The 25,150-nt window shown below is 38.9% G+C and overlaps 1 protein-coding gene across 1 annotated transcript in view; it reads left to right on the plus strand.

Annotated features, from left to right (window-relative positions):
• The first annotated feature begins 696 nt into the window (after nt 1–696).
• The window catches only part of LOC127635860 (oxysterol-binding protein 2-like), a 38,374-nt gene continuing 13,920 nt past the window's right edge, over nt 697–25,150 (plus strand). The window contains exons 1-10 of the mRNA XM_052116108.1: nt 697–988; nt 6,253–6,458; nt 20,058–20,308; nt 20,602–20,770; nt 21,159–21,282; nt 21,887–21,953; nt 23,021–23,149; nt 23,298–23,543; nt 23,776–23,896; nt 24,248–24,351. Coding sequence (XP_051972068.1) covers nt 831–988; nt 6,253–6,458; nt 20,058–20,308; nt 20,602–20,770; nt 21,159–21,282; nt 21,887–21,953; nt 23,021–23,149; nt 23,298–23,543; nt 23,776–23,896; nt 24,248–24,351 — 1,575 coding nt within the window. The 5' untranslated portion in view covers nt 697–830. The remainder of the gene's footprint in view (nt 989–6,252; nt 6,459–20,057; nt 20,309–20,601; nt 20,771–21,158; nt 21,283–21,886; nt 21,954–23,020; nt 23,150–23,297; nt 23,544–23,775; nt 23,897–24,247; nt 24,352–25,150) is intronic.

The raw sequence follows: 25,150 nt of genomic DNA on the forward strand, positions 1-25,150 counted from the left end.
GTTAATATGACTTTGCTTGGACATTCATATGCTCTGAACGTAATTATGATATTAATGACTCCACAGGAAGGCCACTTAAGCCAGTAGCATATGGCTGGTCATGTGATCACAGCATGGCCACCCCATGAGGGGACCCTTTTCATGTAAAATAACACTTTTATAGGGTTATTGATAAGACTGGAGTCTTCGTCTTATGTGAGTGCTTGTGATTTCATCCATATGTTTCCAAATTAAAAGTAATTTCTTTAGGATTAAAATTTTTTTATTGAGAAAAAAACGACTGACTGTACCTTTAATAACGACACAACGATCATTTCCAGCAGCTGTTCCAAAAGACATTCGTTGTGGCGCCATCTTGTGGACAGACTCGTGAACTGCTTTCAAGACATCTGCGTAAAGTAATACTAAAAATAATACCGATATAAAAAACACCGCATGCTCTTGCTGCACAGAGAGTCGCAGCTGAAATCAAAAATTAAGAATCTAATCGATATCGGATTCAGCCATTCAGTCGTGTTATCTATCGGGACGCACGCTTTAACTTTTGAAAGCCTGTGCATCCTCGTCCTCCTCACTAATGCCTTTGTGTCATATGGCAGATTCTGAGCAACTGTGCGTCCATCTACGTCATCCACTAGCATAACATTTCCATCATATAGCGCCGCCTCTGTGACCGCAGATTTGACTCGTCGCTCCTGTCCTGAACGTGTTGCATACATGCGAAGGCACGCGCAAGGGGTCTCGTGCGCTATTCGCAGCGGTGAGGCAACGTCATCCACCAAAACATCCGTCTCCGCAGTTGAATCTGACAGCAGCGGTGACGGGTTAATATGAGCGAGCTGGTGGTACGGTCCCTTCCGTCTCCTTCAGGTGTGCAGAGTCCTGGTCTGGACACCTATAAAGGATGGCTCTTTAAATGGACCAACTACCTGAAGGGTTACCAGCGCCGGTGGTTCGTCCTGAGTAACGGCCTCCTGTCATACTACAGGTACGCTCACTTGTTACTGCGTTTCATTTGACACTGCGTTGACTTTCACCCATTTCAACTAGGCTGAAAATCATGTGAGGTTGTTTTATGGGACAGGGCGCTCTGAGTTGCTCAGAAGTTTTAATCTAAAGGCCTCTTGCTCATGTTGGCACCGGTGTGCGCAGGCAATAATTGATAGGTTACTAAGTAATGTCTCAGCTGTCTGTGCTGCAACAATGCCCTTCTGTTTATAATTAGTAATGGGGACATCTGAAGCATCTAGCCCAGATCAAGTTCCCACCCATGATTCTGCAAGGGCCTAACTGAGCATCACTAACATATAAATATTGGAAATGCTTCTATTTGCATTTTTCAGATGTAATAATAAATATAATTAATACAATTATCTAATTTAGTTATTGAATTATAAGCATAACAATTTAATTGTAATGTTGACTTGAAATATCAACATACACTTCAGATTTATTTTTAATTGGCACACACACATGTTGTGTTTCCATGTTTTAAGGGGACTTTCCATAGACATAATGGTTTTTATACTGTACAAACTTTATATTCTATCCTCTAAACCTAACCCTACCCCTAAACCTAACCCTCACAGAAAACTTTCTGCATTTTTACATTTTCAAAAAACATAATTTAGTATGATTTATAAGCTGTTTTCCTCATGGGGACCGACAAAATGTCCCCACAAAGTCAAAAATTTCGGGTTTTACTATCCTTATGGGGACATTTGGTCCCCACAAAGTGATAAATACACGCTCACACACACACACACACACACACACACACACACACACACACACATCCTTTATCGTTAGGTTGGGACAACATGCACATTTTTTGGGTAACTGTAACTAGGCAGGGGATTTCTAGTATCCTGCATGTTTTGCATGGGACTCCATAGGAGAGGTAATGTTAAAACGATTATTTGTGCGTGTGTGTGTGTGTGTGCATGTTTGTGCAAGATGAATAGAAAGGGGGACAATTAAGTGTTTGATGTTTTGTTGTGTTATTAAGGCAAGGCAAATGTATTCATATTAAGTATTTTACATACACATTTGAAAGAAAATTCAAGATACATAAAAAAATTAAAACCATTTAAGAACATGAAATTAGAAGTACACACATTTAGAAAAAGTTAAACCTGTAGTTGTTTAATTGCTGTCAGCATGCACATACTGTATTATAGCACATAAAGCTTCATGGAGATTGTGTATTATTGTGGTCGACCAATAAGCTGTAGGTTTTTAAACTGCCAAAATCTATATACAGTGAGGAAAATAAGTATTTGAACACCCTGCTATTTTGCAAGTTCTCCCACTTGGAAATCATGGAGGGGTCTGAAATTGTCATCGTAGGTGCATGTCCACTGTGAGAGACATAATCTAAAAAAAAAAATCCAGAAATCACAATGTATGATTTTTTAACTATTTATTTGTATGATACAGCTGCAAATAAGTATTTGAACACCTGAGAAAATCAATGTTAATATTTGGTACAGTAGCCTTTGTTTGCAATTACAGAGGTCAAACGTTTCCTGTAGTTTTTCACCAGGTTTGCACACACTGCAGGAGGGATTTTGGCCCACTCCTCCACACAGATCTTCTCTAGATCAGTAAGGTTTCTGGGCTGTTGCTGAGAAACACGGAGTTTGAGCTCCCTCCAAAGATTCTCTATTGGGTTTAGGTCTGGAGACTGGCTAGGCCACGCCAGAACCTTGATATGCTTCTTACAGAGCCACTCCTTGGTTATCCTGGCTGTGTGCTTCAGGTCATTGTCATGTTGGAAGACCCAGCCTCGACCCATCTTCAATGCTCTAACTGAGGGAAGGAGGTTGTTCCCCAAAATCTCGCAATACATGGCCCCGGTCATCCTCTCCTTAATACAGTGCAGTCGCCCTGTCCCATGTGCAGAAAAACACCCCCAAAGCATGATGCTACCACCCCCATGCTTCACAGTAGGGATGGTGTTCTTGGGATGGTACTCATCATTCTTCTTCCTCCAAACACGGTTAGTGGAATTATGACCAAAAAGTTCTATTTTGGTCTCATCTGACCACATGACTTTCTCCCATGACTCCTCTGGATCATCCAAATGGTCATTGGCAAACTTAAGACGGGCCTTGACATGTGCTGGTTTAAGCAGGGGAACCTTCCGTGCCATGCATGATTTCAAACCATGACGTCTTAGTGTATTACCAACAGTAACCTTGGAAACGGTGGTCCCAGCTCTTTTCAGGTCATTGACCAGCTCCTCCCGTGTAGTTCTGGGCTGATTTCTCACCTTTCTTAGGATCATTGAGACCCCACGAGGTGAGATCTTGCATGGAGCCCCAGTCCGAGGGAGATTGACAGTCATGTTTAGCTTCTTCCATTTTCTAATGATTGCTCCAACAGTGGACCTTTTTTCACCAAGCTGCTTGGCAATTTCCCCGTAGCCCTTTCCAGCCTTGTGGAGGTGTACAATTTTGTCTCTAGTGTCTTTGGACAGCTCTTTGGTCTTGGCCATGTTAGTAGTTGGATTCTTACTGATTGTATGGGGTGGACAGGTGTCTTTATGCAGCTAACGACCTCAAACAGGTGCATCTAATTTAGGATAATAAATGGAGTGGAGGTGGACATTTTAAAGGCAGACTAACAGGTCTTTGAGGGTCAGAATTCTAGCTGATAGACAGGTGTTCAAATACTTATTTGCAGCTGTATCATACAAATAAATAGTTAAAAAATCATATGTTGTGATTTCCGGATTTTTTTTTTAGATTATGTCTCTCACAGTGGACATGCACCTACGATGACAATTTCAGACCCCTCCATGATTTCCAAGTGGGAGAACTTGCAAAATAGCAGGGTGTTCAAATACTTATTTTCCTCACTGTAGATCACTGTAGCTGATGGCCAATTTAATGCAGATAATATAATAACAACTGAAAATTAAAATAGCTGAAATATGTTTGTTTAAAAAAAGCAAAAATCGTGGTTACACCGAGGCACTTATAATGGAATTGAATGGTGTCAGTCCATTTACATTACAGTAAAATACTCACTGTTTCAAAAATATAGCCACAAGATGTAAACAATATATATCTTAACATGATTTTAGTGTGATAAAATCTCTTATCTGTGTACGGTTATCCAAAATGATAGCTTTATTGCCATGATGACACAATGCAAGTAAACCCTATTATAAGCAATTTCATAAAACTAAAATCATGTAACAGATATTTAATAAAATAGAGTTATGTAAACATGTATACATTTTATGGGTTCTGGCTAAACATTTGAAACAGAATATATTTAAACATTTATACACTCACCTAAAGGATTATTAGGAACACCTGTTCAATTTCTCATTAATGCAATTATCTAATCAACCAATCACATGGCAGTTGCTTCAATGAATTTAGGGGTGTGGTCCTGGTCAAGACAATCTCCTGAACTCCAAACTGAATGTCAGAATGGGAAAGAAATGTGATTTAAGCAATTTTGAGCGTGGCATGGTTGTTGGTGCCAGACGGGCCGGTCTGAGTATTTCACAATCTGCTCAGTTACTGGGATTTTCACGCACAACCATTTCTAGGGTTTACAAAGAATGGTGTGAAAAGGGAAAAACATCCAGTATGCGGCAGTCCTGTGGGCAAAAATGCCTTGTTGATGCTAGAGGTCAGAGGAGAATGGGCCGACTGATTCAAGCTGATAGAAGAGCAACTTTGCCTGAAATAACCACTCGTTACAACCGAGGTATGCAGCAAAGCATTTGTGAAGCCACAACACGCACAACCTTGAGGCGGATGGGCTACAACAGCAGAAGACCCCACCGGGCACCACTCATCTCCACTAGAAATAGGAAAAAGAGGCTACAATTTGCAAGAGCTCACCAAAATTGGACAGTTGAAGACTGGAAAAATGTTGCCTGGTCTGATGAGTCTCGATTTCTGTTGAGACATTCAGATGGTAGAGTCAGAATTTGGCGTAAACAGAATGAGAACATGGATCCATCATGCCTTGTTACCACTGTGCAGGCTGGTGGTGGTGGTGTAATGGTGTGGGGATGTTTTCTTGGCACACTTTAGGCCCCTTAGTGCCAATTGGGCATCGTTTAAATGCCACGGCCCACCTGAGCATTGTTTCTGACCATGTCCATCCCTTTATGGCCACCATGTACCCATCCTCTGATGGCTACTTCCAGCAGGATAATACACCATGTCACAAAGCTCGAATCATTTCAAATTGGTTTCTTGAACATGACAATGAGTTCACTGTACTAAAATGGCCCCCACAGTCACCAGATCTCAACCCAATAGAGCATCTTTGGGATGTGGTGGAACGGGAGCTTCGTGCCCTGGATGTGCATCCCACAAATCTCCATCAACTGCAAGATGCTATCCTATCAATATGGGCCAACATTTCTAAAGAATGCTTTCAGCACCTTGTTGAATCAATGCCACGTAGAATTAAGGCAGTTCTGAAGGCGAAAGGGGGTCAAACACAGTATTAGTATGGTGTTTCTAATAATCCTTTAGGTGAGTGTAGACTGGCCTGGTTCGCTTCCATTGTAAGTGCCTTACTGTAACTGTGTTTTTTAAATAAACTGTGATTTAAAAAAAATATTCATTCAATATTTTCTTTTAATCAACATTACACCACAAAAGCTGTCGATTGGGTCTAACTTGTACTGAACGTGGAATATTCCTTTAATAGACCAAGTTGGCACGGTTATCGGCAGGTGCAAATTAATATATAATACAATAATTATATTAATTAAAAGTAATATGATCATGCAAGAGCAATGTGTCTGCATTATATTTATTTTTACTTGTTATTGAACCTGTTATTTACTTGAACCTGTTATTTATATTAACTTAACATTAAAATAAATCCTCCAATTCTGCCAAATAATGTCAGAAAAATTTTGGATTTTCAATAACAAGGCTTAATGATAGACAACATTTAAATGATTGTTTCATAACAGCGATTTGGCAGAGAAACATAGAGGAATACATACATAATTAAAAAGCTTTCCTTTTTACTTTAAAATTCAAAATGTGATTCTGCATCAGTGTGACTCAATATAAGGGAGCAGGCAACATATAATTTCAAATATCAGCCGATTAATCAGTCTGGCCGATATACTGTATATCCGTCTATCTGTAGTGTATTGGTGTATTTACAGTATGTGGATCTGTGACTGTGTTAGAAGTCATTTTTACCTAGCTGCCCCTTTAAACTCTGTGTGTGTTTGTTTATATGTAAATTTGCCTTTAGGACACAAGCAGAAATGGCTCACACCTGCCGAGGCACGATTACCTTGGCAATGGTGCACATAGATGTGGGGGACACCTGTCACTTTGTGCTGACAAGTGGAGGGCGGAGCTACCACCTGAAGGCCAGTTCAGAGGGCGAGTGCCAGCGATGGGTTTCTGCTCTTCAACAGGCTAAAGCCAATGCCACTCAGTTGATGCATCATTCAGGTGAGATATACCTCAGTGTACTTGAGCATGTCCTGGCAAATGCAATTTGTAATTTTACCTAGTTTTTTATTAGGACATGTGGATATATTGGAATTCAAACTAAGCTATTTAAGATTCAAAAACATTGTGCAAACCTAAGATGTCTGAGCATATTTTATTTTCCTACATGTTCAGAGACAACATAGATCTTATGACAGCATAATTTTAATATCAAGCTCATCACACACTGATATGTTTTGCAATTAAGGCTGTAAAGAAATAGTTAAACACATAAAAAAAAATATAAAAAAAAAGAAAGAAAAATTGGTAATTTTTCTCACCCTCATGTTGTTCCAAACGTATATGACATTGATAGGGTAGGATGTTAGCCTCAGTCACCATTCACTTTCATTGCATATTTTATCCATACAATGGAAGTGAATGGTGACTGAGGCCGTCAGCCCCTTACATTCTTCCTAACATCTCCTGTTGTGTTCCATTGAGGAAAGTAATTCATATGGATAAGAAACAACACGTGGGTGAGTAAACGATGACTGGATTTTCATTTTTCAGTGAACTATACCTTTCATTATACTCTATATTCTGCTTGAACATATATATATATATATATATATATATATATATATATATATATATATATATATATATATATATTTTTAAACAGGTCTTTATTTTCTCATCCCTAAAAAAGCTATTTGTCTCTTTTAAGCTTGTATTGTGTTTTGCAGAACAAGATATGAATCTACTTTTCCATTTTACTCAAATCACATACATTACATGTTCTGATTAATTTATGTTTTATTGCAGCTTTGCCAACCAGTTTAATCTGAGTGCACATGTAAGAGGTTAAAAACAAGAAGACGCACTATAATTATTTCCTATATGAAATGGGTTTTCCTTTATCCTAAATGTTAAGAATGTCACCAGACAGTTTTCAGATTTATGTAGGGGATCTGATTTAGTTAAATCTGTAAATAAACAGAAAGGATGTTTTTAGATTTTTGAAACAAAGAAAAGCTATAATGTAGAATGAAGAATAAATATTTAAATAATTGTATTATTATCCCTGAGGTCCATTTATAATGTCAGTAAAGTTTTTTTTTTGCACCAAAACTGTCATAATTTAATAATATATTATCATTTTCGACCCTGTCGCTAGCCCTCTGTCTGAAACACTCGGTTTTAAGCTCTCTGGCCTTTAAGACTCCAATGTAAACGCCCACTGTTATGATTGGCTAACTTCGTGCAGCCCCTCAAATACAGCTATATTTGAAATATATTTGGAAGCTATATTCAGAAGAAAATGATCAAGCTTCACATTATAGTTTATAAAGCTACATTTCAGGGTTAACACGTAAAGTTTACCCAACATATTTCATCTGAATGTATCAAAAAGTTCACTAAAGCACAGCAACTATCAAACAGTCATGACATTTGAAAAATGTATTAATTAAACTGTTTACTCACGGGTCTGGTAGTGTTTAACTGCCGCATCTTTCTATAACTGTTTCTTTGCAAAGCTTAAATTATATTGCAACTGGTTCAGAAGCAATCCACTCTGATATGAGCCAAAACATGTACAATCCATGCTGAAATGTTCTGAATACACAAACGCAATAAAATCCATGGTGATTTTCTGTGCTTCATCCGGCCTCAACAGGCCAAAGCAGAGACGCTGCTCTTCACAAGATCAATTTCTCACATTTCCCAGTTTGTTTACACACACAATGGAATGTGTTTCTTCCAGTCAGTTTTCCCAGTGGCAGCAGCTGAATGAGAAGCATTTTAAAAGTTGCGCTTGTACCAAATTTTAAAATGCTGTGCACATGGAAATGCATTCGAACAATTACTGATGGTAACAAAACAATCCAGGATGCCTTCAAAACAGCAAGAAACAGCGCAGCTGAATGAGACACAATTGAGGTCTCCTTTTTAGAGTTATAACTTGACATTGTGTCTTTTAAAAGCGACAGGAGATGCATGAAAACGGTCAAAGCCGATCATCTAGTGTAGAAAACATTTAAATCCAGATAAGCACAAGAAGGTGTCCTGTGGAAGTCCCCCTTATAGATAAAGCTTCCATGACAGGCCCATCTCTCTTACCTCTTCTCAGGTGTAAATGAGCAGTGAGTACCAGTGGCTGGGGCCAAGGGAGCAATGACAAAAAAAAAAAAAAGAAACAATGCATGGATGTCTTGCTGAAGAGGCAGTCATATGCAGATTTATTTGGTACTTTTGACGTCACAAGTTCCACAAAAATATGTTATTATGGACTGTTTTAAATAAATGGCTTTTTATATTAAGGAGGAAGTTTATAATTCTGAAAATGAAAGTATGTTTTTAAAGTTAAAAGTCTTATATGTCATATGTAGTTCAAATCTTAAAGATAGTTTTCCCAATTCTCTCTCTCTCTCTCTCTCTCTCTCTCTCTCTCTCTCTCTCTCTCTCTCTCTCTCTCTCTCTCTCTCTCATATACTGTATATATACATTACAATTTCAAGCAGAACTATTATAACATCTTGTTTGAAAAATTCATGACAATGTTTGGCCAAATGCCACCAGAGGGTGCCATTGTTCATAAATTTTGACGGCTGTTTTCCCCCTTTGCATTTAAATACACATCATGCACAAGACATCCAGTTTTGTTATTCCCTGTGAAAAGTGCTCTGTTATATGTTTATAATGCTTGAATTATATTTTCTATACAATTTAGTGTTTGAAAATAAATAGCCTATGACATAGCCTTAGACCAGTTTCTGGTATTTTTATAACAAATCTTAATAGTGATAACCTGAAACAATATCATATTACTGTCTTATAAGACCATTGTGGAAACAGTGTATATCTTCCATATATTAATTATAAAGTTAGTTGGTATTTTTTGGTCTTTACTATAGTTTTATACTTACATGGGCATTCTATTTTGTAAAATTTTCCTACTTCATCAAAAGATTAATTTGCATACTGTCCTTCCCACCATGGATGATTTAATCTGCTGCTGAATGAAGTGGCAAGCACGTTAGCTCCGCCCATTGTGCAGGATGGAGAGTGTGAGGGAAAAAAGAGAGAGAGAGAGAGAGAGAGAGAGAGAGAGAGAGAGAGAGAGAGATGGGAGGGAAGCTTAGAAGGTGACTGAGACAGAGAGGGAACACTCCTTTATGTTTTCATTCAAGAAGATTTGGACATTATCTTCCCTGAAAACGGCATAAGACTTTCATTCAGTGTTTGCTCTATTACCAGCAATTAAATCCAGTGAAGATAAGGTAGGGGGAAAATTATGTAAACGTTTGAAAGTATTTTGTATAAAAGCGTTATTTTCCCTTTGTCTGAATGGAAAATAAGTTCAAAGGGCCATGCGCAAAGTTTATAGACATGTACAGGTATTTGTCTTATTGTAATTAAGTGCCACTTAGTGCTTTGAAAATTTTTAAGTTTTTAAGTCCTATTTTTTTATTGACTACGACTATTACTGCTATTTCTATTGCTATTACTACTATATCATTGAATTTTGTGGGACAGCCTATTTTATTTTCTAATTGTAATTTATTTTTTAAGATATTTATAGTTTCTTTCTGTCATCAATTATGTAATTCAGTGTGTTTTCATAGATGTGGAAACAACCTCTACCTGTGTAAGTCCCTATGTAATGTAATAGAAATGCTGTTTATTTTTCTACGTTTGCTCTTCTCTCATGGGCCATATGCATTTAGTGTCTAAGCCTCAGGATTGTGATGCTGTACAACTTCAATGCCAGGGTTAATAGACTGGTTACCGATGAATATATTGTATTTATACCAATCAGTATATGGATATACTGTATATATTGAAGTTTTCCCATCAATTCAAATGTGTTAACCTCTCCCCGTTGCACTCCCTAGTGTGTTGTGCAAGCAAACTCTGTGACAGGTTCTGGTCCCGTGGAAGCCAGGAAGTAATTGTGTTCACATAAACAATGGAGAGGGCTATTCAGAGGTTGCATTTTTACTCCACTGATGGTTGATTTTACGGTTATGGGGTAGAGTTAATACAGAATGCATTCCTGTTGACTGTATTCTCCATTTAGAACTAGAAATACAGCTCACTTTTTGCACCACCCTGTGGAAATTTCACTTCAACAACGCTTCTAGCTTTGGCCACTGTGGGCAGTGATTACCCAAAATATGAAAGCCTGTGTTACTTGCTGCACCCAACCAATGTGGTAACAATTACTTTGTTTACATGGACACCAGAAAGCCATTTATTGCGAGAAAGCTGCTTCAGGCTTGAAACAGGGCTCATTAATACAATATGGCGCCGCAGATAACAGGTTCAGTGTGGAGCTCTCTAGCGTTTTTGTTACTTTTGTTTGTTTGTCATGGTTTTGTCTCTCTTTCCCGATCAGTTTCACCAGGGATGAACTGCTGAATATTCGGCAGAGCATAGCTGATAATGTTTATCTGGTGTTTGATTATTCAGATGTTATATTAGACATCTTAGTTGGAGGTGCACAGTGTTCAATAAGAGCTCCAAGAGACGCAAGCGAGGGAAGCATGCTGGTGCACTTGTGAATTTTCGTCAACGCGGTTTTAGGACTCCGCTGCCGAGAATTTATCTGGCGAATGTCTGCTCCCTTGCCAACAATGGACAAACTGCTTCTGCTCACTCAAACAAACAAGTAATTTTCTAACTCTGCTTCTCTGTGTTTCACGGAAACCTGGCTGAATTAAGTCATCCTGGAGAAGCGCTACATCTGCTGGGCTTCCGGCTGTTCAGGACGGATTGCATTGCGGAATCATCGGGGAAAACTAAAGGCGGTAGAACATGCTTTTTCATCAACGAAAGTTGGTGTACAGTTGCAACAGCTGGCTGATCACATCACAGACATGGAGCAACAACACTTATCATTATTCTGGGAGATTTTAATAAAGCTAACCTCACCTGTGAACTGCCAAAATACAAACAACACATCACACATCCCACCAGAGAAAGAAATATATTGGACCACTGCTACACCACGGTAAAAGATGCATATCTTCCACGTGCAGCTTCAGGACTCACTGATCACTGTCTGGTCCATCTTCTCCCAACGCTAAGCCTGTAGTAAGGACTGTAAAGAGATGGACTAATGAAGCAGAGCTAGAACTACAATTCTGCTTTGACTGCACTGATTGGAGTGTTTTTGAAACTGCAGCCACAGACCAGGAAGAGCTCACAGATACTTTGACAGCATATATCAGTTTCTGTGAGAACATGTGCATCCCTACTAGGAAATTTTTTCATTCAATAATGATAAGCCATGGTTTACAGGAAAACTCAAACAGTTTCGTCATGCTAAAGAGAATGGTTACAGAAGTGGAGATAAAATATTGTACAACCAGGCCAGAAACACAATGACCAAGGAAATCAGAGTGGCTAAAAGAAGCTACTCTGAAAAGATAAAAGACGGTTTTCAATCAATGATCATGCATCTGTGTGGAAAGGCCTGAAAAGCATTACCAAGTATAAGTCACATCCCTCTCGCTCTGTAGAGAATCATGGTTGATGGTTGATGAACTGAATGGGTTTTACTACAGGTTTGAAATGTGCAGTCTCACACCCCTCCCCCACTCTGATCTTCACTTCTCTTCACACACACACACACACACACACCTCTGATTCTCAACCTGCACTTATGGTCTGTGAGGAAGATGTGTGCTGGGTCTTTCGGAAACAAAAGTCTTTGAAAACTTCAGGCCCAGATGGTGTCTGACCTGCCTGTCTGAATGTCTGCCCTGACCAACTGGCCCTCATCTTCACACAGATCTACCATTAGATCACTGGAGTAGTGCAAAGTTCCCTGCTGCTTCAAACACTCCACCATCATTCCGGTCCCTAAAAAAAATTAATCAGAAGACTTAATGACTACAGACCCATCGCTCTCACATCAGTGGTCATGTAGTCAATTGAGAGACAGGTTTTGGCCTACCTGAATGACATCACTGGACCCCTGTTTACTGAGTAAACAGGTCTGTGGATGATGCTGTCAACATGGGACTGCATTATATACTGCAACACCTCGACAGACCTGGGACTTATACCAAGATCCTATTTGTGGACTTCAGTTCAGTCTTCAATACATCATGCCTGATCTTCTCTCAACCAAACTGACCCAGCTCTCCATGCCAACCAAAATCTGTCAGTGGATCAACAGCTTTCTGACAGATAGGCAGCAGCTAGTGAGACTGGGGAAAATCACATCCACCAGCCACCAAATCAGACAGAAGGAAACTACAAAGGATTATTGGTGCCCCCCTACCCACTTTCCAAGACCTGTACATCTCCAGAGTAAGGAAACGTGTTGGTAGAATCACTCTGGAGCCCACACACCTTGCCCACTCCCTTTTTTAACTGTTGCCCTCAGGCCGGCGCTACTGAGCACTCAGCGCCAGGACAATCAGGCACAAAAACAGTTTTTGCCCTCAGGCCATTGACCACATGAAAAGATAACTGCCTTCAAGACTCCCATAGTGGAATAATATATAAATATGTCATGTACATATGTAAATTCACTCATATTTAATTAAATAACTGTACATACCCCTACCTTGCACATATATTACCACTTGCACATGTACGTACACCATTCTATGTTACATGTCCTATTTTTTTTGTATGACTATTTTTTGGTATGTCTATTTATACTTGTTTTATAATCTATTTCTCATTGTAATGTTCTGTGTGTACTTGCTGGTTTCTCCTATCACCAAAAAAGAATTCCTTGTGTACGTGAGCACACTTGGCAATAAAGCTCATTCTGATTTTGATTCTGAAATCGGTGTATGTGTTTACATGAGCCATGTTCGTGGCTTTCTCTTTAATACACATACATGCGGCTTGTTCATTAAGCAGCTTTCTCCATGGCAACATAATTGTCCTGCGACGCTTGTGTAACAAACATGGCATCTGAGGAAGACTTAGCTATTTTATTCTTAGTTTTTTGCTTTATTTCCAAAAATTCCAGAATTGTTGTTGCATTTGTTTTCTTATTTTCTATTGTGACCTGGAGCGAAATTGCGCTGCAATGGTGACATTTTCCTCTTACATCAAACTCCGGGATTCCCCCAATGTACTGTATAATAATATGATGTTTGTTATCCGGTCTGTTTACGCACATATGCACTCCTCAAAAAATACTGCTTATGCGTTTACATATCCACAATAAGCCGCATTCTTTGGGAGAAATCTAGGTGTGTGTGATAGTTTAAATTTGTGGGCAACGGAGGAGTCAGGAGGCAATGAACTGTCAGCGTGAGTATTTTTTTTATTTTCTTGCTTTCTCTCTTGTGTATAGTGTAGGTACTTTTTATTGCTTTTCACGCTAATACACTTTAAACATAAACATGAATGACTTTGAAAACACTCATTAGATCTTGAACACTCCATAGAACACACACCAATGCTGTACACTCGTTCTCTCTTTACTGTCTCTCCCTCAAACTGATGCTCTGGAGTGGTCTCCTTCTGCCATCACTATAATGAGAGACAGGTGTTAGAGTAATCATTAAAGAAATTACTACTCTCCCTCTCCTGCAGATAGACACATGACCATGCCACAGTGTGTTAACTTGCTTTCTCTTAATCCCTTAAATAGCATAAGGAAATTAGCACTCTTGATAACATGACATATCAGAACACAACTTTCTGCAAAAACCCTGGAATAAATGATTTTCTTAAGTGCATGTAAACAAGAAATGATTCCTTGAGGTTGGTCCCTCGGCACTTCATTATTGTTGAGTTGTGTGAGGTATTTACAACATGACTCAATGCAAATCAGATTATCAGTGATAAAAAGCAAGCAGGCTGATGGACCAATTCGGATTGTCAAACAGCCGCTGAGCTTTACTGTCGCGTGGCTTCAAAGACCTTTTCATTTTTCTCATCTCTTTGTTTTCCTGTTCCTCTTTATCTCCTTCACTCCATTCATTCATCTGTATTTCCCCTTACATAGCTTAATCTCTCTGTTCCTCCATTTATCTCTTACCTCCTTGTATTTTGTCTGCTCTGTTCCCTGTGAAGTTACTAGTATAGGTGTGGTTAGTCACAGATGAGTCATTCTCTCTCCAGCAGGTCAGAGGAAGATGATGTCTGATTGATTCTCCAGCACTGGTGCATCTCCTCTAACACCCACTGAGGTTGAGCAAGCCACTTTCACTCTCTCTGTTTTTGTTCCCCTATCTGGTTTCCCTCTCTTCCAACCCATAGGATGATTTTTCAATGCAGATATAGTCTCTGATTTATTATCTACTTGGTTGCCCATGCATACAATCCATATTCTTATTATAACACATTCTCAAACTTCACCACCAGTGTTCACTTAAATTGCTTAAAACATGTTTTAGTCATTTTTCACTGAAACTCTTGACAAACGTTGTGTGTTCATGAGTGCATGAGAGCAGCTTGTTTACAGTGGCTTGTGTGTTCATGCGCAAATGCATTATTTAGCATTAAAAATTAAGTTGCGCTTATGATTGCACAACATAGGCCAAGATTGGCCAATTTTATGAGAATTTTATGAGTTTATGAGAGACATATGTAACGGTGGCCAGCTGATAGATAGCTGTGCAATGTGTATAAACATCACTCTCCTGACCTCAAGAGATGCACTAGCGACTGACACTGGGGGGTGTGGCCTTTAGCCTCCTTGTAAGATCACTCGCCTCCCTTGTAGGAGACGCTGGTTTGAGTCCCGTACGGAGGGGGTAGAACAGGAGCGTCACACATAGCAATGTCTGATTTATTGATTGAATCGTTCCTTTGAGATCTTTTCAGTAGATCCAGCTCCGGTTCTTTTACAAATCAGACAGATTGTAATTGAGGGATAAGTATCAGTGAATAATGAGTAAACTATTCGTATTAATTCTTACTCTAGCCAATGCTCACCATCCATATTTTTTATAACCGATTCAAGGTTATTTGGCAAAGATTAAGTTTGTCTCCCAGCCCTATTGTGCATTCAATGCAATGTGTATACCTTGTATACCAAGTTGGCAAAAAACAGAGGGGCAAAGTTGTTTTCGCTGTATTTGGGTCATCAGACCGCTTAATCAGCTTGAAAGAGTTCTCACTCTCTCCTTCATAATTCTACTCTCTAGAGATTCACACTAATCCACTTTCCCCCAATTGTTTTCCCTGCAAGTACAAAATTGCAGTCTTTTGCATGCAGTAGGCTTAAGACAGTTCAGTGTGCATGTAATGAGGATGTGTCTATGTACAGCTGGTGGATTTATCTTGAGATGGTCCTGCTTTCGGTTATTGCATGTTCTAGTAATACAAATGTACATGCACTAAGGGATTTTTTAATTAGATGGTGTAGTGTTCATTATATGATTAATCTGTTCTTTTAAAACATTTTTGTGTAGATATCTACATCTTTGAGATATGTTTGAGATATTGAAGTAATATCACACAAACAAAGAGTGCTGGATGTCCCTTTATCAGCATGGCTGTGATTTGGCCACAGGTAATCACAACCATGCTTATATAGGGACACCGCAAGATTGCAAGTGTGAAATTGCTTTTATACATATGTTCAAAGAACAAGTAAAAAAAAAGAAAAAAGATGCACACAAGCCTCCGTTACTGATGAAAAAACGTCTTTTTAGAACTAGTAACGACAGCTTGGGTTGTTTCTAACAAATTAGTGGAGAAACAAGGATATGTGTGTGTGTTTGAGAGAGAGAGAGAGAGAGAGAGAGAGAGAGAGTGAGCGATTGAGCGCATAGGATTTCCTGCGTTTGTCATGACTCCCAAGCAGAGATGAACAGAGAAGCTGTAGCTGTTTAAATCTATTCCTCAGCTGTAGTGTTAGTCAGCTTGCTAAAGATAATGCAATTTTGGAATCTTATTTTCTCTTTGAAAACATCGATGTCCGAATGGGGTCCTCCTTGTGTATTTCTCGGTAGCCAGTTTCTCCTCTCCACCATATTGAATGTTTACATCTCCACCCAACACGCAAACTCCAGTAGGTAAGCACCTTGAGTATGTTTGATTACTCAGTCTGTTGTGTCTCTCAGCTGTGATAAGCCTTAATGCTGAAGCTGTTAGTTTAACTCCATTCTTCAGCTGTAGCGTAGCAGTAATTTGAGCGATCGTGGAGTGAGAGACAATGCCAATGACTTCAAAGAAACTGCTCGCTGACTGACTGGATCAACGAACGACAATTTAACTGGCACACAACACATACACATTTTATTTTTTTGCCACTTGCTGGCTAAATCATTAATGTCACAGGAATATATATAAAGATATATATATATATATATGTTTAGAACATCACAAACACAAGTGCAGTGATACAAACAGTGAAGCGTCCAAGTGCTGATGTTTTGAGACATCTGCACTCTTGGAACTTCTCTCATCCAATCAGATTCGAGGATCGGAACTTACTGTTGTATAATGTGTTTTAAAGTATTCAGTGAGTATATGTCATGTAGCAAACCCATATGACTTTCTTACTGAAGCAGAACACAAAAGAAAATATTTTCAGTAAACATTTTGGTGTGTCTTTTCAATATAATGACAGTTGGGGTGAGAGACTTACTTTAAAGCTTAATAAAGGACCCAAATGTATCTTAAAAGTAGTCCCTGCTGCTTGTTCATCATGTTCCAAGTCTTCTGAAGGAAAACGATAGATTTTGGTGAGAAACAATCCAAATTTGATGTCATTAGGCACTCTCCCCCATTTTCCAGCTTTTAAGGTTGCATTTTTGCTCAAAGTATAAAATTACTCAGCTGACAGTTAGGTCTAGGGTTGGGGTTTGGGTTAGGGCGTATGATTAAGTATGAAATATGCATTCCTGTTTACTGTATTACATTATTTACAACTAAATATAAAACTCACTTTTGGTGCAGCTCTGTGGACATTTCACCTGAAAATTAAAGCTAATATGTGCCCATATGATCAACAACACTTCTAGTTTTGGCCACTGGAGGCAGTGGGTTGAATTTTAGTAAGCACAGAGTGATTTCAGCAGCAGAAATTTCTACCTCCTGTCGAAGAATTCATAGTGACATTAGTGTCGAAACATAGTAATGATTTGACACCGATCAGATCCAGGACACCTATTTCAGTGGTATCTATCAGGTAGTGGCACATTGTATGCATGGTATTCCCAACAAAATCTAAAATTGCCCTCCAATGCTTCATTGTAGGATTCAAGAATTTGCAGAGAATCCCTAATGTTTATGTATCAGCTGTCTATATAGGCAAGGTCAGCTGATTTTTTCCTCAGCTGTCAGGCCATGATTAACTCATGTTTAGATGGCAGCTGGTTACTGAAGCTTACAGATTCTACCTGAACCTTCCCCTGCACACCCCCACGTCTCCTGTCACAGATTCACAAATTGACTGTGAGTTACACTTAACAGTGTGCCAGCACGTTTAATGCTTGTCTTGAAGCTGCCCCAGGCTCCTACATCCGAGTGTTTCCACAGAAATTGCTTTCGTCACCCATGAAGAAATTTCCCTCTGCTTGCCAGTGACTGATGGCCATGTTGTGGAGAGAGCGAAGGCAAAGCAAGATGCATTAGCCCATTTTGTTTTTTTCATCCTCCTTAGCTTCTAAAAATAGCCATCCTCCCAATTGCATTGGACCTTGTTTCCATGGTAACCATGTTCATTCATAGAAATCTTGTGTTTGAATGGGATGTTGAAGAGTGTAGTTATTATCACGCCTCTCTAGCCCTGCACACTTTCTATTTCACATGCATTCATTCATCAATATTGACGTTCTTCACCTCAGCTACTAAATCAGTCTCTCAATCAGGGCTTGGCGGCACGGTGGCTAAGTGGGTATCACCTCACAACAAGAAGGTCCCGGGTTCAAGTCCTGGCTCAGCTGGGCCTTTCTGTGTGGAGTTTGCATGTTCTCTCTGTGTTCGTGTGGGTTTCCTCTGGGTGCTCTATGTTCCTCCACAAGACATGCAGGTTATGTTAATTGGAAACCCTAAATTGCCTGTTGGTGAGAGTGTGAATGTGTATGTCTGTGTGTGTTACCCTGTGATGGACTGGTTACCTGTCCAGGGTGTTTCCCTGCCTTCAGCTTGAGACAGCTGGGATTGGGTCCAGCACCTACATAGGACCCTGCACAGGACAAGAGGCTATAGAAGATGGATGAATGGCTTTTTGCAATTATTTTATAGGAAAGTGGAGTGTAGACAGAATAGGCAAGGAAATGCAAATTTAGTTTGGTCATGTGATCTCTCTCTCTCTTCCTCCATCCCTTTGTCAATCTTTGTGGTCATTTTGCAGCATCCATTTAAACCATGGCTGGGAAATATGGCCACAATTGAAAAACCTCCTCTAAAGGACAATATTAGGGCTCAGTTGTCACGTCAGAGCCCTCCAGCACTGTGTCTGTGTGCTTGTGCTATTTTTAAACTTATTTTAGTCCTCCCTGCACACTGCAGACAATTGTACCCTCTATGGTGCTTGCAGGAAATGATAACGCACCATAATTTGACAAAGTATTAGGCTTATAAACATATGTTGTATGAGGTCTGTTTGTCAAAACATACACAAAAAAACGATACTAATTTATGAACAATGGAACACTGTAAAATACTGTGAAATCAGGAAGGCAAACTACTCACCTTTCAGCTAAAGTCACCTTTTCAGAAGCTGATTTTCCCAATTGTTTTGGTAAATGTTTCTAGATTTTCTTTATTAAAATAAATTGAAAGGGTAATTTTAAGCTTAAATACATAAACAAATCTTTAAATGCAACAAAAAGCTTTAATAAAACAAACAAATCAACTGAAAAGATACATCTGGAACACCTTATTAGTTTGCATCCCTGAATAATACTAAGTACATGAATTAACTGGTTTTATTTAACTCGAAAATATTATTTAATAGAACTGAATCAATAGAATGAATACATTATACAACTGAAAACATTAGATAACACCAAGAAAAATTAATTATAAGGATTAATCAAGTAGAAAAAAATCCCTGTCATAATTTATTCCTCCTCATGTTGTTCCAAACCCAAATTACTTTTTTTCTGTGGAAGACAAAAGGAAAGATATTAATGCTGTCAGTCAATTTAAACTTTTAATCATGATTAATCACATAATTTTTCATAATTAATCACGATTAATCACAGATTTTGAAATTGCTGACATTTGACTTACACTTCTTTTCCTGTCAAAATGCATTTATTCCCTCCTTAGAAAAGAAAACAAAACAAGATGTAACAATAATGCTTTATAAACACAGGCCTTATAATGAAGCACAAACCCAACCAATAATCAAGACATTGTGACCCGACGCATCAGATTTTAGCCAGAATTGCTCACTCTAAAATATCTACTCCAAGCAAGTGCATTTGATGCAATAGCGTGTCCGTTTCTAGGCATACAAGGCAGTCTCCTAGGGTGTCACCAGCTTGGGGGCACCAATGAGAATGCCACACCCATGCCCGCATATAGTAACAGTAATTATACACAGTTTTAAAAAGGCACGCCACCCCTCAGGACACTAGAAGAGCAAAAGGGGAAAAAAACATATTGGCTTACCATTTATCAAGTGCAGAAAATTTGCTGGGTGAATCCATCTTTCCTTTTATTTATTTTCAATAGATGACTCTGGTGATGAGGGATCACTTGCCCAGCCGGATCGTGCTTTGATCCAGGGGGCGCTCAATACTCTGGTTAGCAATCTGGATGACCTCAGCACATGCAACGAGCTGATCGGGAAGCACGGTGCCGCGCTTCAGCGTTCTCTTAGTGAACTAGAGGACCTACGGACCCCCACCGACAGCACTGATAAACTGAAGACCGTCAACGAACGAGCCACTCTCTTCCGTATCACTTCCAATGCTATGGTCAATGTGAGTGTATGAGTCAACACATGTTAAAGAATACATAGTGGTTAAAGATCTGGACTGGTAACTGAAAAGTTCTATGTTTGAACCCAGCATGGGTTCAAACCTGGGATCCAGATTCATGCTGAAAAATTAACTAACAAAATCAAGTGTGTTGCAATTTTTCATTGACACGGAATCCCTGTTAAAACAAATTACACACAGCACATTAAAAATGGGTGAACCGTTGGCAGAAAAATAATTACATTTACAGTTTGTGAATGAAATGATAAAACTGACTGGGCTGATTTTGGGATCAGGCCTGCCAGGACTTTGTGGATCTAGCTGAGGCACACAGCAGGCGGTGGCAGCGTGCACTGCAGTATGAGCGGGAACAGCGCCACCACCTGGAGCAGACTATTGAGCAGCTAGCCAAACAGCACAACAGTCTGGAGAGAGCCTGGAGAGAATCACCCAGCACACAAAACAGTAAGACAAACATGCACACCCAGTCATAAACTTTAGACAATATTAAACAATACGGACAAAATAAACTGTGCATTAATCAGAAAAAAAGCTCACCTTATGAATTTAGGTTTCTTATTAGCTATTAATAATAATAACAGCACAAAAGTGGGTCATTCTTGACATGACAGTGTAATTACATAATCAATGACTTCCATAATTTAAGTCACTTTGGATAAACGTGTCTGCTAAATGACTACTTGTAGTCTATATCAATTGGATTAACGTAATGCTGTATTGTAAAGTGTACCACCAACTGACTCGTATAATCTACCTACTGACTCAAAAACATTCAGAGGTCTAATTATGATGATCCATCATTAAATCAGATTGTCCATGTGTTGATCTTCAGAAGGGGCAGAGAGAACACCAGAGGGAGAGTCCAGTGAGGAGAATGAAGACATAGAGTTCTTTGATGCCATGGAAGATTCTCAAGCCTTCATCACAGTGCCTGCAGATGATCACTCCCAGCACAGGTTCATATACAGATCATTTAATAGTTCATGGCTTATTATTCAAATAAAATTAGCAAGCACCTGATGTACCTGGCTTCTTGCACAACTTCTGGAAATGAAAGTGAATGCACAGTCCAGTTGGATTTTTACTTGACCACTTACAGTCTACACACATTTTCTGCCAATTTTGCACTGTTTTCTGTACAGCAGTACATGGACTGAGATTTTTCACTACACTTTGAATGTTTTTTTTTTTTCAGCGGCAATTTATTATTTACAGATCATCAATTTCAGATTTCCCTTCACCTAAATGGAGCATAAATTATAACTAAACTATGCATGGTCGCCTAACATGTCGGTCAGACAGTCTCTTCGTGTCTAAATGGGTTCTTGGCTGGAATAAGCTGCGGAATGGACCAGACTTAATACTGATACTTAAAAGTCTGTCTCTGTGAGACTACTAGCTTTCCATTTTATTAGGATTTACCTTATGTCTACTGCATGCCTGTATAATTAATGGCCTTCCTCCTGACAAAGTTTGTTACAGTACAAAGTGCAGTACGTTTACAGTAATAGGCAGATGATATATCACTGTGCACAAGTTTCTTTGTGTGTTGTCTCTCAGACTCTTGAGCAGTAATCAGAGCATGACGAGTGGAAGTTTATCCAGTAATTGGAGCCAGGAGAACAATGTGAGTTTGGTGCCATTGTTTAGCTAGTAATTATCCCAATACACACACACACACACACACATTCTTACCTAATCAGATTCAAATATATATAATTTTTCAATTATCTGTCCTCCTAATACCTCCCACATTCTTGGTTAACATGTTTAGGACATGTTCCTGGATCTACATTCTTTCTGATACTTGCTCAACAACAATGTTTACAGTACATTAGCCAAATATAGTGCTAACCCTACTTCTAAAATCAGAGGGCAATAACTGGTTGATAAGAATGTTCTTCAAGTCGTAACGCTAACCAAACACTGAAATCTGATTGGTTGACAGAAAAGTTGTTCTGATCTCAAATCCTAAATCAAACCCAAAAACTGGATTGGTTGATAATGAAGTTGTTAAACACCATATCCTAAACCAGATCTTAAAATTTGATTGGTTGATGTGGAAGTTGTTCAAACCCCAAACGCTAAACAAAACCCAAAAATCTGACAGGTTGATAATGTTATCAAACCATAAACCAATCCCATCCCAAAAATCTGACAGGTTGGTAATGTTATCAAACCATAAACCAATCCCATCCCAAAAATCTGATTGGTTGATGTAGAAGCTGTTCAAACACCAAACCAAACCCTAAAATACGATTGATTTTTGTGGAAACCCAAAAACAAAACCCAACCCAAAAATATTATTGTTTGGTATGGAAATTAATCAAACCCTAAACCAAACCATAAACTAAACATAACAATCTGACTGGTTGACAATGAAGTTGTTAAACCTAAACCAAACCTTAAAATCTGATTGGTTGATATGGAATTTGTTCAAACCCCATACCCTAAACCAAACATAAAAGTCTGACTGGTTGAAAATGAAGTTATTCAAACAATAAACCACAATCATCCCAAAAAATCTGATTGGTTGATTTGGAAGTTGTACAACCACAAACCCAACCCAAAGATCTGACAAGAATGTCGTAAAGTTTTTCAAACCCTAAATCAAACTCCAAAATGTTATTGGTTGATAGGAAAGTCATTTAAACAGTATGTTTATTGTTCAAAATAGTGTTTCTTTGATTACAGGAATGTTCCAGTATGTACCTGCGCAGAGGCAGACGCTGTCGAATCCCTGAAAAGCCAAACTACTCACTCAATCTGTGGAGCATCATGAAGAACTGTATTGGCAAAGAGCTCTCCAAGATTCCCATGCCTGTAAGAGGAAACTCAGATTGTGTGTTGTACAGTATTGAGGAATGTAGCCATATCTTATGTGTTTGATGTTCATAGGCTGCTAAAACAATGTTAAAATAGTGCATAAAATTCTTAGTATTCATATAAGTCTCTGCGTCGTCACTCCCAGGTGAACTTCAACGAGCCGTTGTCAATGCTTCAGCGTCTGACAGAGGATCTGGAATACAGTGAGCTCTTGGACCGAGCGGCATGCTGCGACTCGTCTCTAGAGCAGATGTGTCTGGTTGCCGCATTCTCTGTCTCGTCCTACTCCACCACCATTCACCGCACAGGAAAACCCTTTAACCCCCTGCTGGGAGAGACCTACGAGCTGGACCGCCTGGATGAGTATGGCTATCGCTCCATTTGTGAGCAGGTCTGAAGTCACACTTATTATTCCACTCTTTCCCAAATCAGTGATTTATGGTATGCACTCAGGAATGTGCAGCTCATTTTGAATTGAATTGTAGATGCATGAAATGGGTTTAGCTTTATTTGATTAAAAATACATTTTAATCCACAGCTTGTCTTGCTCGATGAAAAAGCCTCGATTGTGAACAAATTGAGAGCTTTCTCATTCTTTCCCTCTCTCATTTGCACTCTCTCAGATAAGCCATCACCCCCCAGCAGCTGCCCATCATGTTATATCACAGCGAGGCTGGACCCTGTGGCAGGAGATCACCATCGACAGCAAATTCCGTGGCAAATACATCTCAATCATGCCGCTAGGTGATCCATCATGAGCTTTAAATCACCTTTAGAGGCCGTTAACTTCAGTTAAAGGACTAGTTTACACAAAAATGAAAATTCTGTCATAATTTACTCACCTTCATGATGTTCCAAACCTACATGTACGCAGATAGAAAGTGTATGTATGGCTGTGCTGCTGCCATCAAAAGTTACTTAAAAGGAAACTCCATCTGTGAAAGGGTTTCTATTTTAAAAGCACCGACCATTCAGGCTGAAACTAATGTTTATTGGAGAACTCCCTTCAGCTTTGTGTTATTTTTAGAGCTTTCATTTCCACATATATTTCTCTCTCTTTTATTTGCTCATAATGGCTCCCTTTGCTCTCTGCAGGCAACATTCACCTTAAGTTCCACTCCAATGGGAATCATTATGTGTGGAGCAAGGTGATCTCCACTGTTCACAATATAATAGTGGGCAAACTGTGGATTGACCAAGTATGTGCTTTATTTTATACATCTTTCTCTGCAATTGATTTTTGATGTTTAAATATTTTTTGTTGTTGTTTGTTTTGTTTTTAAAACAAATGTATACAGTTATCCCAGCTTAATATGCAAAGACAGCTATAGGCAGGGTTGGGGAATACATGTAATGGGATTACCTATTTAAAATACAAAATATTAGTAACTGTATTCCATTACAGTTACAATTTAAATAATTGGTAATTAGTATAATATTCAAATAGTATTTTGATTACTGAAGAGATTACTTTGCATTTTATTGTCATTTGTTTCATTTAATATTTAGTCCTTTCAGATGGAAAACATTTATACATACAGGTGAAACTCGAAAAATTAGAATATCGTGCAAAAGTTCATTAATTTCAGTAATTCAACTTAACAGGTGAAACTAATATATTATATAGACTCATTACAAGCAAAGTAAGATATTTCAAGCCTTTATTTGATATAATTTTGATGATTATGGCTTACAGCTTATGAAAACCCCAAATTCAGAATCTCAGAAAATTAGAATATTACATGAAATCAATAAAAAAAAGGATTTTAAATACAGAAATGTCGGCCCTCTGAAAAGTATAATCATGCATATGTACTCAGTACTTGGTTTGGGCCCCTTTTGCATTAATTACTGCCTCAATGCGCGTGGCATGGATGCTATCAGCCTGTGGCACTGCTGAGGTGTTATGGAAGACCAAGATGCTTCAATAGCAGCCTTCAGCTCTTCTGCATTGTTTGGTCTCATGTCTCTCATCTTTCTCTTGGCAATGCCCCATAG

Source organism: Xyrauchen texanus, chromosome 43 (assembly GCF_025860055.1).
Source record: "Xyrauchen texanus isolate HMW12.3.18 chromosome 43, RBS_HiC_50CHRs, whole genome shotgun sequence".
NCBI classification, from domain to species: domain Eukaryota; kingdom Metazoa; phylum Chordata; class Actinopteri; order Cypriniformes; family Catostomidae; genus Xyrauchen; species Xyrauchen texanus.